The sequence below is a fragment of the Chionomys nivalis genome, chromosome 4 (assembly GCF_950005125.1).
Source record: "Chionomys nivalis chromosome 4, mChiNiv1.1, whole genome shotgun sequence".
Classification (NCBI taxonomy): Eukaryota; Metazoa; Chordata; class Mammalia; order Rodentia; family Cricetidae; genus Chionomys; species Chionomys nivalis.
The window spans coordinates 49,495,878-49,510,242 of record NC_080089.1 but is presented as its reverse complement, the minus strand read 5'-3'; the positions used below and the strand labels follow the sequence as shown (position 1 = coordinate 49,510,242).

The 14,365-nt window shown below is 46.4% G+C and overlaps 1 protein-coding gene across 1 annotated transcript; it reads right to left on the bottom strand.

Moving 5' to 3' along the window:
• Positions 1-4,275: 4,275 nt before the first annotated feature.
• Positions 4,276-14,143, bottom strand: LOC130873405 (placenta-expressed transcript 1 protein-like). Its single transcript, XM_057768225.1, has 4 exons — positions 13,868-14,143; positions 9,868-10,072; positions 8,006-8,067; positions 4,276-5,409 (listed from the first exon to the last, which is right to left on the bottom strand). The coding sequence occupies exons 1-4, from the start codon at positions 14,055-14,057 to the stop codon at positions 5,063-5,065; spliced, it is 804 nt and encodes a 267-aa protein (XP_057624208.1). The 5' UTR covers positions 14,058-14,143; the 3' UTR covers positions 4,276-5,062.
• Between the last annotated feature and the right edge of the window lie 222 nt (positions 14,144-14,365).

Below are 14,365 nucleotides of genomic sequence, written 5' to 3'. Positions count from 1 at the left end.
TTCAAAGAATGGACAACGGGTCAGGAAGATGAAATTGTTCTACATAATTAAGAGCTGAGTTTGGAAAAGGAGGCCAAGGGAAAAGAAAAAGCAATCTTGGGCCAAGTACTTTGGGGACATAGATGCAGAGATGGTCTACAGAGTAGTTCCAGGACAGCAGGAGCTACCCAGAGAAACCCTGTCTCTAAAAATAAAAACACAAACAACAACAACAAAAAAGAACGAGTCTGGCTTACAGTTTCAGTCCATCATCACCATGGTGATGTAGGCAGATGTGGTGCTGGAGCGGAGGTCCTATAGCTTGCAGGCAACAGGAAGTTGACTGATACATTGGGCAGTATCCTGAACATAGGAAACCTCAAAGCCCACCCCCACAGTGACACATTTCCTCCATCAAAGCCACACCTCCTAGTAGTAGTACCTCTTTCCGTGAGATCATAGGGCCAATTACATTCAAGCCACCACATTCCAGGAAGTCAACTGAAGGAAGCTTGAACAAAAGAGAACTTAGTTAGGATTTCTACAGCTACAGCAAACACCATGACCTAAAAAGCAAGTTTGGCAGGAAAGGGTTTATTTGGCTTATGTTTCAGCATTGCTGTTCAACACTGACAGGAACTCAAACAGGACAGGATCCCAGAGGCAGGAACAGATGCAAAGGCCATGGAGGAGAGCTATTTACTTAGCTTGTTCAGCCCACCTTCTTACAGAACCCAGGGCCAGCAGCCCAGAGATGGCAGGACCCTCCCCCATTGATCACTAAAAGAGAAAATGCCTTATAACTGGTTCTCAAGGAGGCCTTTCCTCAGTTGAGGCTCCTTCCTCTGATGACTCTAGCTTGTGTCAAAACCACCCAGTACAGCATGGTAGTAGGCAGTCTTTGGCAGGTGTTTAAAAGTCAAAGGACAACTTGCAGTAGTCAATTCTTTCCTAAATCACATGGCTAGTCCCCAGCTTGCTCTGGGACTAGATCCCGTTCCAGATAGGTCATCAAACCTACTCGGCATGGAACCTGGAGTCTGAAATTCAGTCCTCAAGCTTGTCTGGTGACTCTACTGAGCCACCCCTCTGCCTCCTGAGTCCACGAGGATGTCTCTCGTGGAGCACTTGGGTTCTACCTTCGGAGTCCACGGGGATGTCTCTCATGGAGCACTACATTCTCCCGAGAGCCTGGGTTCTGCTTCACAGTCCTCGGCAATACGCCCATGTTAACGACTCAGATGCGGCATAGGGTAACATCTACTTATCTTCCCTGACTAGACTCTTAAACTAGGGCCAAGGGGCTGGAGAGAGAGCTTTCCCTGGAGGATCCAGGGTCCCGTCCTCATCACCTATACTGTGCTTCACAACCATCTGTGATTTCAGTTTCAAGGGATCTGACAACTTCTTCTGACCTCTATAGGTACCAGGCATATATATGGTACATTACACCGGTGCAGGCAAACACTCACACACATAAGATAAGATAAAAAAAACAAAACAAAACAAGACAAAAAAAAAACCCAACAAAAACAAAAAAGCCAAAGACATTAAAAAAATTAGGATTGGTATGACAGAGAAACCCAAATTGAGACCTGGAAGAGAGCTGAGACATTGGGGGTGAGCACTGTCTAACAGATTGGAAACAAGGCAGAAGACGAAGCAAGAGCTTGCCTATGTACACCCTCCTACTTAATAGAAGGTTAGGCCTGTTGAGTCTCTGGCCTTCTAATCTCCTTTTCTCGCTCAGCTGATGCTGTACCGCCTGGCTGAATTCTGCTACCCAGATTTCTTTGCAACACCTTCCACGTTGAGCCTGAAATGAAGGACAGGCTGGGCCACAAAAGATAAATACGAAACTGCTCCTGGCGTGTTGGGTCAGGATTCACCAATGTTTATTTTGGGTCGGGCGCCAGTGATGCCTGGTAAAGCACTGCCAGAGAACACAGCTTGTGTCAGCCAGGAACACCCACGCCCACTGTGACCAGGGGAGCTGGTGTTTCTGGGGGAATCTCTGGTAATTTCTGAGCTATTCAGGAACCCCCAAGATGTCCTGATTAAGGGGCAGACTCACAAGTGGGATAGAACAGTCTTTAAAAACCAGCTTCACTACTTTCTTGCTGCCTGGGCAATATACTCTCTTATTATTATTTTTTCCTTTTTTGTTTTTGTTTTGAGACAAGATTTTCCACTGTAGCCCAGGGTGTTCCATGTAGCCCACGTTGGCCTCAAATTCATGGCAATCTTCTTGTTTTAGTCTCTGCAGTTCTGGGAATGTAGACTTGAACCTCCATCCTGGTCTTTACATCCTCTTCCTTCGCTGCGTCTTCATCCGTCAAATGACTGACTTTTGTGGAGTTAGCGTGAGACTCAAGCGAGGTGATTCACACATGGTGCTTACCACTAGGGCTGGCGGGTGTCACTAGTGAGCACCTGGTGATGTAAGAGAAAACCGATGGACAAAACGTACCAAGCATTGGTCTCGCCATCAGAGCAACCATTAAGGTGGAAACACCTGTCCTAATTTTTAGAATTCTGCAATCTATTCAAAACAAAGCAGAACAAACAAAAATACCAGATATCAGGGCAAAGATGCCAACGTTTGGCATTTAACAAACTCTGTATGGTCACTGGTTAACTGCTGAGAGATCAGAAAAGAAATTCAGCGACCACACAAGGAAGTCAGTTTGCAGATATAGCGTCAACAATAGCAAACGCCAGTTGTTCATTCCGGAGAATCTGGTTCCCAGGGTCAACAATAGCAAATTCCACTTATTCGTGTCAGAGAATCAGATTTCCAGGGGTACCACACTTTAACATTTGGAATACCCAGTTTTCAACAAAAGTTTACAAAAGATACAAAATGATGGAAAGGTATGGTCAAGTCAAAGGAAAAAGAAAGGCGGACATTGTTCCCAAAGAAGGCCCAGCCACTGGGCCTAAGAAACAGAGATTTGAAGTCAACCATTTAAATATACCAAAAGTGGATAAAAAAGAAACTGTGACAAAAAACTAAAATCAGGGAAATTATTTCTGAACAAAGAATATGGGTGGGCAGAGAGAAATTATAGTAAGAAGCACAATAGAAATTTTTGAGCTAAAAAGTGCAACAGATAAAGTAAAAACTTCAAGGTTTAGCCGCAGACTTGAAGAGGCAGAATTGGTGAGCTTGAAGACCAGTCAGTTGAAACGATCTAGTTTGAGGAGCAGGAAAAAAAGAAGAACAAAGGAAACAAGAGGCCTGTGGGGGCAAATGCACTGGCAGACATGCAGCTGGAGTTCCAGGAGAGGAGAAAGTTGAAAGAACCAAGAAATCAGGGCTGAAAACCACCAAAGCTGGTGAAAGACACGAGTGTCCATCTCCAGTCAGAAAACAACAAACTGCAGGGAATTCAAAGACGCACACCGGGATGCATTGTGATGATGGCTACCATTGACTCTATAGTCACTGCTTCTGCCATGAACAACACCGTCGTCATTACACACTCGGTGAGCCGGGGGTGACTTTTATTTTGTATCTCAGCCAGTTAAAGGGCGGGGCCCACTCAAAACTTTGTGACTAAGTGGGAAACCAGGCAGGTGGAGCAGTTCTGTCTTCCAGCCCTGCCTTTCGCCATCTGTGACCTCTCTCTTCTTTCCTGCCTCCCCCTTTCTGACTGGATCTTGCTGTGCATCCCTGACCATCCTTGAACTTACTAGGAGAGCAGCCTGGTCCCACACTTACTGATAGTCCCCTGGCCTCTGCCTCCTGAGTGCTGAGGTTATGGGGAGTACTGCCATGCCCAGCTTCTAGCTCTGTGATTAGGGCTGCTTTCAGAAGTTCTCTGACCCCTCGATCTTCTTATCTCCAAAAATGCACAGAACAACCAGGCAGTTTCTGGCTAGCACATTTCTGCGACACTGGCCCATGTAGCACGTGTGAAAGCAGACACCAGAATCAGCACATAGAAGAGAATAACGGTCTGAGGGAAATCTCGTCATCTTGTGTGTTGGTTAGTTTCTGTCAACTTGACCCAGGCAGGGTCATCTGGGAAGAGAGAACTTAAATTGAGAAAAATGCCTCCTTCAGATTGGCCTGTATGCCTATAACTCTGTGGAACTTTTTTTGACTAGTTATTGATGAGGACAATGCCACCCCTGGGTAGGTGGCCCTGGAAGGTGTAAGAAAAATAATTACTAAGGGAAAGCTTTATTTTTTTATTACAGGCTTACTGTCAGAAATAACTATTTTTTTTGGTTTCACATTGTACTATAAATATTACAAATATATATATGTATATATATATATATATATATTTGCCCATGTCTTGGTTAAAATTACCATCAAGGAGTAATCAGCTTTGACAAGTTCCAAAACGAAATTGAGAGAAATTAACCTTGCATCTGTTCTTGAGAACACACACACATAATATTCCACTCACATTTTTAAAAACATAAACAAATTTGGGTAACACTTTGTATTTTATCACTCATTTAAAGCTTATCTTTCAATTTAACATTCATTATTCTTGTTCAATGTATTGTTTATTTGACTTAGAGGAAAAAAATAACGGGTCCTGTCATTGGCTTCTCAGACAAAGTTTTCATATACTTCTACTCTTCAAAACCTGCTGGTCTGGGCACAACGGGGATCTGCTAGTAGCCACGGGACTACCACTCTTGTCTCTTTTTTCCCTTCAGTCACATACGTCACAGAAGTTCTTTGTAACCTGAGTAGATTTGGCTAGAAACCTGAAATCATCGTGAAAGTAAAGAAGAATCTCCCTTCCCACAACAAACCCAGGAGGCTCATGGGAATCCTTTGGCAATGAACAGAAGTTCAGATTGGCTATCAGCATGTAAAACGGAGAGTCAGAACTCGAGGTTACAGCTAGGCTGATCTAAGTATTTACAAAAAAGCTGAATTTGTGCCCTGAAAGATCCAGGCAAACGTCTGTGTTCCTCAGAGTGTCACAGTTCTGTGGTCGGAGTTGTGTGCTGTGGACGTAGAACCTTCATTCACTCGTGTTTAAGCACTGGCCTGGAGCTAGCTTTGGGAGGATGCTCTCTGTAGGTCGTTGGAGATTTGCTTCCCCTGTTTCCTCTAGAAGAGGAGTTTGCTGACTAGAAAAACAAGCAGGATGTGGAGGGCACCTGCAAGGGGACTGCCCAGAGCGTTGACGGCCAGGCTTCTGGCTGTGGTCTTGGCCATAGCTGTGGACTTGGCTGTACTCATAGTCTTCTCTGTGGTCATGGCTGTGGTCTTGGCCATAGTTGTGGTCTTGGCCATAGTTGTGGTCTTGGCCATAGTTGTGGACTTGGCCATAGTTGTGGACTTGGCTGTACTCATAGTCTTCTCTGTGGTCATGGCTGGGGTCTTGGCTGCAGTCACAGTTGTGGTCTGGCTGATCCCAGGAATCTTAGAGGTGGGGGTCAAGGGTGCAGGTGTTGCTGGGGGAGGAACAAAAATCAGAAAACAATGTTATTATACCTTTGTTGGGAGGTGGGTAGGCGTTAGAAAAAGGCTGGCAAGATGGCTCAGCTGGTAAAGGCCCTTGGCCATGAGTTCAGTTTTATACAATCAGTGGAAGAAGAGAACTGATCTTAAGATGTTGTCCTCTGACCTACACACACACACACACACACACAACTGTATGGGTACACACACAATAATAAGAAATCTTGGTTTTCAAGACAGTAAAGTCAGAGATCATGAGCAAAAGTCACTCAATGCTTCTCCAGTGCTGTGCGGGGGAGGGAGCTGTAGGCAGCTAGAAAGTTCAGACTGTTCAGTAATAAAAATAAGCCTCTATACTTAAGGTCTGTACCGTGTTTTTTCCTTCATTTTATTTTGCTTATTTATTTTTTAAATGTGTATAGTTGTTTCACCTGCACGCATGTATGTGTGTCACGTGCATGTGATGCCCTCGAGGCTAGAAGAGGGTGTCAGGTTTCCTGGGACTGGAGTCACAGATAGTTGTGAGGGCCCTGTGGGTGCTCGGAATTGAACTTGGGTCTTCTGGAAGAGCAATCAGTATGTTTAACTGCTGAACTGAGCCATCTCTCCAGCACCACATAGTCTGTTGGGATGAGAAGCCCCACAGAATTTATAAAGCGTAAGGATTTGTCATTGGTTGGGTAGTGGGCCCTCAAATATCTTCATTCCCTTAGCTCCACTGCAAGCATGACCCAAACATAGAACAGTATTATGATTTTCTTGCTAATTCCAAGGCCTTGTGGAACTTAGTATCGTGTAGAACCAAGAACAGTGGTCTCTGCCTTAAAGTCGGTAGGGGATACCTTATCTAGATAGGGGCAGAGTGATACCCTGTCTAAATCCTTGACTTTGTTTTTCAGACTGGCAAGCCCCAGGACATTTTCTTTTGTAGGTTCTAAACAAATGCTAGATCTCAATGATTATCTTTTAGAGAAGCAAAGAAAATCAAGCCTGTGCTCCTAGGGACTTGTTGGATACCAGAAAACCTGGAGCTTAGAGCTCTAACATTTCAAGGGTGTCTTACCCTTAGCTGGTAGTGGGAGCTATAAACCCAGCACTCAGTAGAAGGGCACTTTCTGGGAAGCGCAGAGACAGCAGAATTGTTGGTGCTTGTTGGCCAACAGCATAATTGAAAATGGGAAGTGCTAGATTCAATGAGCGTCCCTATCTTGAGTCATAAGAAAGCAGCCATAGAGGAAGGCAGAGGACATCCTCCTTTGTCTTCCCCATGTGTGCACACATGCATACATACTCGCTCTCTTTCCTGTACCCCATGCTGGAGATTTGAATCCAAGGCTTCACACATGCTCTTAGTGGAATCCTACATTTAAAACTGCATTAAAGTGATTTCTTTGGTTTTAATGTAGTCTAAGTAATGCAAATAATGTAAGTAATTCTGAGTTTTAATGTAAGTCTAAGAAAACTAGAAAAACGAGTAAGAAGTGGACTTGGAGTCCTTGTTCTGTTCTGGACGTTCTCTGTGTCCTTAGGTAAGTTGACTATCCTTTCCGGAGCTCAGTTTTGAATGCTTTGGCTTCTTAAGGGGGAAATAAGAGAAAAGGGAAGAGAGGAAGGACGAGGAGCCTGAGCAAGGGTGAGCCTGAGCCTGGGGTCTGTGCCCTGTGGAAAGATGGTGGCAACCTCTGGTGGTGTTGAGAACGGCTGAGGCTGTTAGGAACTTATGAGAGGGCTTAGTCAATGACGTTCTTTCACTCAGTTGAGAGGTCCTGAGTTTGATCTTCCCAGATCCTTGTGAAAATTCCAGAGGTGGCACGTGTTTGTGATCACAGCACTAGAAAGGCAAAGAAGGCAGATCCCTGGAATCAATGGCCAGCCATCCTACTTTGTGAGTCCCAGAACAGCGAGAGACCTTGTCTCTGAAACATGGTGAGGCTGACCACCGACCTCCACATGCATGAATATATTCATATACATGAACATTCATGCATGCTCTTGAATGCATGTGCATGCACACGCACGCACGCGTGAGTGTACACACACTCAAACATGGAATAGGAAGATGCAGGTTAGGGATCATGTACTTTCTCAGTTTGTGTCAAGGTATGAAGGTTAATCTACCTCTTGCAAGAGAAAAAAATTAAAACAAAAACAAAAAGCAAGCTAACAAGAACATGACATTATTGACATTTCTGTGACACCGATTCTTTTTGTGTAACTAGTGCTCTCCAAGCCCCACCCTGCATAGTTCCCTTAAAAAACGGGTCGGTTAAAGTTCACCCTGTGAAAGCCTTGTGCGAGTGGGGTTTCAGGTTCTGGGTGGAGACTGAGAAAGTTGTTGCTTTTTTATACTCATGCCTCCAGTACTGGACAGAAACTGTCCCCGTTGAAGCAGGGATTTGGAGCCACGGATGACCGTGGGGATTTCTGAAAAGTTGCTTTCATTTTCCACATAGCATAAAACAGAAGGTTGGGAAAAATCTCACATTAGGTTCTTGTTTGGTGCGAAATTCAGCTGGTATCTGGGTAAAATAATTTTCCAGACTGCCTGGGTTTACTGGCAAATGTACAAAGAGTTTGAACAGAACTCACCTCGCCATTCCAGTGTCACAGGTGACGTGATAGCTGTTTGGTTGGTGGAAGCAAGGAAGACCCTGGAGGGCAAATCAAGAGGAGATGGTGAGGACCGTCTGTGGAACTCATGAGATCCATCTTAGCCTGTCTGGACCACCCCATCCTGCTAATCTCTTCTGGGCTTACTTTTTATATGTCACAATAAACTAATCATTAAATATTGACCTCGTTCATATGGACTTGACTGAACTCCTTCAGGGTCTTAGCTCTCCTGTCTCCTATCCCCACCAGTTTTATAATTAGGAACTCCCCACAGGCTGATACACATCTTTGTCCCTTGTTCAAGAGACTCTCTTTGTTTGTAATAACTTCCCTGGGCTATCTGTCCAGAAATTAAATGACATCCTTCAAGCCCAGTTTCCCTATGGTTAACCCTGACAGATCGCCCACCTTTTCTTTATATTGAGTTGCTATGAGCTTCTCTACCCACTAGAGGGCAGGCTCTGTTGCAAATATCGCCCGACACACCGTAGGTACTTAAATGTTCATTAAATGATCCTCAGAGTGCATTCTGTTGTTATTAACTCAGTGGGTCCGTTGTAGCATTAGCCCCTCGTCTAGACAGCCAGCAAGTCACTCATGAAGGGACGCGGTCTGTATGCCGGTCACTGTGCTTGGTTTGAGCAGTCAGAAGTGCACCCAACAGTCACGGCTCTGATGCTCATGACACTTACAGTGTCTTCAGAGACAGATCAGTGACTACCCAGAAAACCAGCTAAGGAGTCAGTCGCAGCTGTGATGTGTGTGATGCAGCAGAGGATGGCTGGAGAGTGTGCAACAGAGCTCTCTCTGAATCTCCGTGTTCAGGGAAAGCAGAGGAAGTGATTTACCTCAGGACTTCCATGTATGTGGGTCCTGCTTCCCAGGCTTACTGTAAATCCCACAGGCCAAACAAGACCTTGGACATCCCTTTTGTAGCCTACTTGGCATAGTGCCCTCCATGGTGGGGTTCCTTGTGTCCTCCTCCCCTTGAGCCAATCTTGCTGATCAAGGCTATGAGTGTGTACATTACAAACAAGGAGAGAGACTAGCGTGTGGTAGTAAGTGTGCAAGTGAGGATGGAGACTGCTCTGTTGGTGGGACTGTGCTGTTTCTCATGCAGAAGGCAGACTGTACCCGCTGGTGCATCCAGTGTGGCCAGCATCCTTTCTCTAAGTAGAACTAGCTGGCTTCTTAGCAACCGTTGCCATGGTAGAATTGGTAGTAGTAGCTCCCTTTGGATTTGGCATCCATTTATCACTCTATGGGCATAATAGATCCCCCTCTAGAGCCAATGAAGCCTGGCTAGGTCCAGAGTGTGGCAAGCAAGGGAAGAATGGCTTGATAGCATCACCAGCTTCTGCAGAGACAACAATGCTGACAGTGGACCCAGCATGCCAGGGTTGCCCTTTCAGGTGCATTAAGTTCTTCATAACCCTTGATTTCTAAAGTCAGTGTAATATCAGGCCCTCAGAGTGAGAGGCATTGGTTGTGGAAGGTCAATGCCAGCCTCCAGGTGGCCTCTTCTTAGAACCTCAGGGCATCCACTTTTTAAGGCAGAAGGAAACCACTGTCATTATTCATTGTCACACTTTCCCTAAATGATTCGCTACTAGATTTACATATATTGTGTGTGTGTGTGTGCGTGTGTGTGCGCGCGCGCGCGCGTGTGTGTGTGTGTGTGTGCATGAAAGGCACAACAAAGGAAGGTGAGGCAGACAAGAAGCGCTGCTGCTGGGTTCCCTGCTCACACCCCCAGTCTAGCTTTAGTCCTAGGCTAGTGTGAAACTATATAAACCTGTTTTAAAAGTTCAAGAAAGTGAAACACGGTCAATCCTTACTGCAGGCTGACTTGAGTCACATTCTCAGAATTGGGAACTATCCACGTTGCCACGACGACGGAACTGTTGGAAGGTGTCACTCGATATAGGACACTGGTGTCGTTGCACTCCTCATCTGCTCCAACCCAGGCACCCACTGAGGGGCTGCTCTGGTTCATTGCTTTCAGAATCACCGCGCTGATGGAACTGTTCACAGGAACCCGCACTAGGAGGAGAGGACCAGGAAGAAGTTAGGGAAGGGTGACCCAAAAGGAACCAAAGTGAAGTGTGAGCGGGAGTGGGGGTGGGGGTGTGTGAAGTGGAGGGAGAGGTTACAGGGTGTGGACAGTACGGTCCTGTTTCTGTAAAAGAAACTGAAGACGGCCTGGAAGAAAGCAAAATGAGTGACTCGCGTTACACAATAGACAGACGGTCTTGGATCTACGTCTTGACTCTAGAACTTAGGAGCAAGACAAGACACCTTTGGGCCTTGATTTCTTCTTACTCAGTGGTCACTCTGCACGGTTTTTGTTTTTTGAAAGAGGATCTCATCCTAAGTTGGACTCAGGTGTAGCGGAGGATGACCTTGAACTCCCAATGCTCCTGCCTTTAAGTCTCCTGTACAGGCATTACAGGTGTGTGCTGCTAGGCCTAGTTGATGAGATACCAGAACTTGGAACGCGCTAGGCAAGCACTCTACTAATTAAGCTATATCTCTAACCTCTACACATTTTAAGTCCCCACTTTGTTGCTCTGGATCTGGGGAACAATGACACTATCCCTCATCGTGTGGGATGCTATCTATCAGTAAAGGCTTCTGAGAGGATTGAAGAAAAGATGCTAACATCTGGTTCATATTGGACAAATTGTGAATGCTATTACTAATTATGTTTAAGCACATTATATTTCATCGGCCTACTTTGCTTGCCAAGAAGGTCAGCTGACCCAAATCCCATAAGCCCTGACTCACTCAGAGAGGAGCTGACTTTTGTCGTACGTTTTTGTGTCATGGTGTAGCAGAAGACGATGCACAGCGGTGTCGTTGAGATAGTCATCAATCCTCTTGGCTCTCCACAGATGTTGTTTGACTGGTCCTTTTTTGCTTTTCACTGTGGGCTTCAGCCTTCCTTGGCACTTGCATTCTCTGGATTTGTGGCTTCAGTTTCTCCCTTCTCGGTGACCAGACCACACTTCCTCAGGCAAACCATCAAGAGGGAAGTGTGCCCGCCCTCCCACGTAGAGAACCTAAACATTTCCTGCTTCACATTCCTGCCTCTTCCCTGTCAATGACAGTTTGCAGGACCCCAGGAGCCTCGACTACCTCTTCTGTCCGCATTCCACTCTAGGGACAGCAACTGGTTCCCACCTCCCCCCGCCCCCAACTGCTCTGCAAATGCACCTGGCTCATATCTGACCCGCACCTGGGTCTGGTGTTTTTTCATGTCTGGGTGCCTGCCTGGAGGCTTCTTTTTCTGTTATCCTTCACCCCAGCCCCACTTACACACCCAGATCTTGCTCACACCCCTCTCTGGGCTAACTTAGCCTTCTTTTCCCCTCATACCTGAAACATTGACACCCGCTCTATAGAATTGAATGCTTAATTATATTTTACAGTTTTATTGCTGCAGGCATCAGAGCAGCCCAGTGTTTGGCTGAAACAACTACTTTTGATTGATCCTAAAGCCCTGTATTGGGCAGGGTGGGCGTAAACTTAGTGGTAGAGCGCTTGTCTAGCATGTTTGAGGTCTTGGGTTCTGTCTCTAGCTCTTTAAAAAAATCCTTTATTCAATGTCCTTAAAGATGGAAAGTTTGGGAAATAATAAGTTACATTCTTCTTGTCCACAGCCGAGAATAATGAGGCAGAGGCTGGCCCAGCATAGCCTTAATGTAAATATTGCAGACTTCTTTCCTGAAGAGGCCCAGGGCAGGTGTTCTGAGGTGTTGGCCAAGCTATAACTGTCTCTCAGGATCTGCCAAGCCATTTATACGTGGTTTACCAATGTTGACAGAATGCTCAAGTGGAAAAGGATTTCAAAGCAAAACAAGGGAAGGTGGCTAGCCTGGTTGGTGTCTACTGGAGTCTCTGGAAGGCCTGAGGCCTGGCCGTAGGGTTCTACAAAGGCATTGGGAAACCCTTCTAGGTGTGGAATTTGGCTCCTCTCATGCCCGAGGACAGAAGATTTTTGACCCTCAATTTAAAGTATGAGTCAGACTGACCTCGGAGCTTGCATGCATTTTGGTTTGAAATGGAATCTGAGCAAAGCAGGTACAGGCATTCAAGGAAGTGAAGCACTTTTCCCTTTCCCTGAGGCTGCTGTGGTCACCCTTCCCTCTTCTCCCCATTGTCTTGGTTCCTTCCCCCCCCCCCCACCTCACACACTGGCCTCCCTCGTCTTCATCTTATCTTCCCCCAGCCATCTCTCTTTCTCCCATTTCAGCAGCAGACCTGCCTGTCTCCTGATGCGCCATTTTGCATCAGAAGCCTGTAACCGCTCCCGCAGTAATGGATTCACTCGCAGACGCTCACCTAGTGCTCAGCTTGAATTACAGACTTATCTTCCCAGCTCTGGTATGAAAAGACCCACTTCTCAAGGGAGAAGGGCACAGTCCTGTAACAGCCAGAGCCGGATGTAGGGACAGCCCCCCCCACCAGCCCAGGAAACAGGAGAGAGCAGGGATGCTTGTGGGGAAGGCGCGGCAAGGCAGCTCACGTGCTAGGCTGGTTACAGCGTCTGGCCGTAACCAAGGTGGTCTCTGAAAATTTTTTGTTTAGGCTTTTAAGAGAGTAAGGGCGGCATAATGTGGTAAAAAGGGTGGCTCTTGGCTGTGTTCCTTAGGTTCAAATATTAGTTCTGTGACTTTCTAGTGACCTTTGACTTCTATATGCCTCCTTTTCTCCTCTGTAAAAGGGAGGCTAATGAAAGCGTTTTCCCTTAGAGCAAAATCTGGCACATTGTAAGACGTAGCACGATTTTTATAGCATCTGTGCCTATCTGCTCATCTACAAACCAGGATATCAACGGGTCTGCCTAGTAGGTCAGGGCAGGGGCTAAATGTTTTCATCTATGAAGCCCCCAAAGAAAACGTCGCTATTATAAAACTGGGCGGTGGGGTGGGGGGTGTGGGGGAAGGGTAGGTGAGAGGACTCAGGCGAAAGGCACTTGCTGTGAAAACCTGGAGACCAGAGTTCGAGCCTCAAACCCATATGATTGAGGAAGGAGAGAGGCACCTCCACAAAGTTATCTTCTGACCTTCGCATGAATGCCAGGGCACGTGTGTGCACACACATACGCACACCCTAAGAGAACACACACTATAATAATAGAAATTTTAAAAAACAAATTGAACATTTTTTTAAAGAATAAGTAAAGCTAGGTAGAAAGCATTTTCCTTGACTAACAGGTTTGACTAATTAGAAAGCGTATTATTTAGCGTGTAGGTCTGTTTGTTGAATTCCCCAAAGGGAAAGTTATGAAATACTTTCCAGATACCTCTAAGAAAAACATTAGGTTATGATTGAACAGCCAAGAGTCAGGCAACTTCTTCCACTGTGTCCAGTGAAGCCCCAGCAAGCCCTTTAAGGTTTCTGCCCCCAGGCTCCCCACAGACAGGGTGGGGTGTGGTGGGGTGGGGGCCTGCTGAGGCTTCCCTCTAGCTCACGCGGTCTTTCCCACACACTAAGCGCAAATCCTCCTTCCTGGTGTTTTGCCAGGTACGGTCATTTTGTCAAGTGGACCTGATGGGACTGTCACCTCAATGAAATCCCTCAAAATAACAGTGTCCCTTTAATGCAGCCACATGTTCACCAAGGTATGGTCTGTCTGGGGCTCAGTTCATTTGAGCACTTTAGACCACCCGTAATTCAGATATGGACCAGAAACTGCAGAAACCATCCTTCAATCCACTCTCTCGCATTAAATGCCCCTCCTCATTTCCCACCCTGTTCACACACGTTGGGAGCAGGATGGAAGGCTGTGTTCTGCGAGAACAAAGGACAGCAGCATGAATGACTTTGACTCACCTGTCCAGTTTATGTTCCCGCCAGAGACTTCCATGTGAGTGCTGATTCCCAAGTTGTCCGAGGTGGAGTAAGAGATTGCATCAAAGACCATGCAGGGGTCATTATAACTTGCAGAGAAGGCAGGAGAAAAGCCCACAGCCAGGCACAGGAGCAGCCCCAGCTGTGGCAGCAAGGAACGGAACACAGCCATGGTTCTGCCTGCTTGGTTGCTGGGTCTGGCAGTAGTGAGACTGAGTTCCACTGCCGGGCTCTCCAGTTTATATGCGGTGGGGCCCCGAGCTCCTGGGTGAGGTCATGTATGCAAATCTCCCTCCCTCCCTCCTGAAAATACTGCCTTCTGGAATCAGGCCCAAGACATCACCAGGAATGAATCACCAGCCTCCACTTTTTGTGTCACCAACAATCCTTTACCAATTCCAGTTTTGCTCAAGAAGAGGACTGGACAAATCACTGTGCATGTCCCTCACCCCGGCGCCTGCCCTGTGAAGCAGTGGAGAA

Coding starts and splice junctions, on each gene's coding strand:
- LOC130873405 (XM_057768225.1), bottom strand. CDS start 14,057: ATGGCTGTGTTCCGTTCCTTGCTGCCACAGCTGGGGCTGCTCCTGTGC. Junction 10,073..13,867: donor CGGGAACATAAACTGGACAG/GTGAGTCAAAGT, acceptor CTCTCCTCCTAG/TGCGGGTTCCTGTGAACAGT. Junction 5,410..8,005: donor TGTGACACTGGAATGGCGAG/GTGAGTTCTGTT, acceptor TTCCTCCCCCAG/CAACACCTGCACCCTTGACC.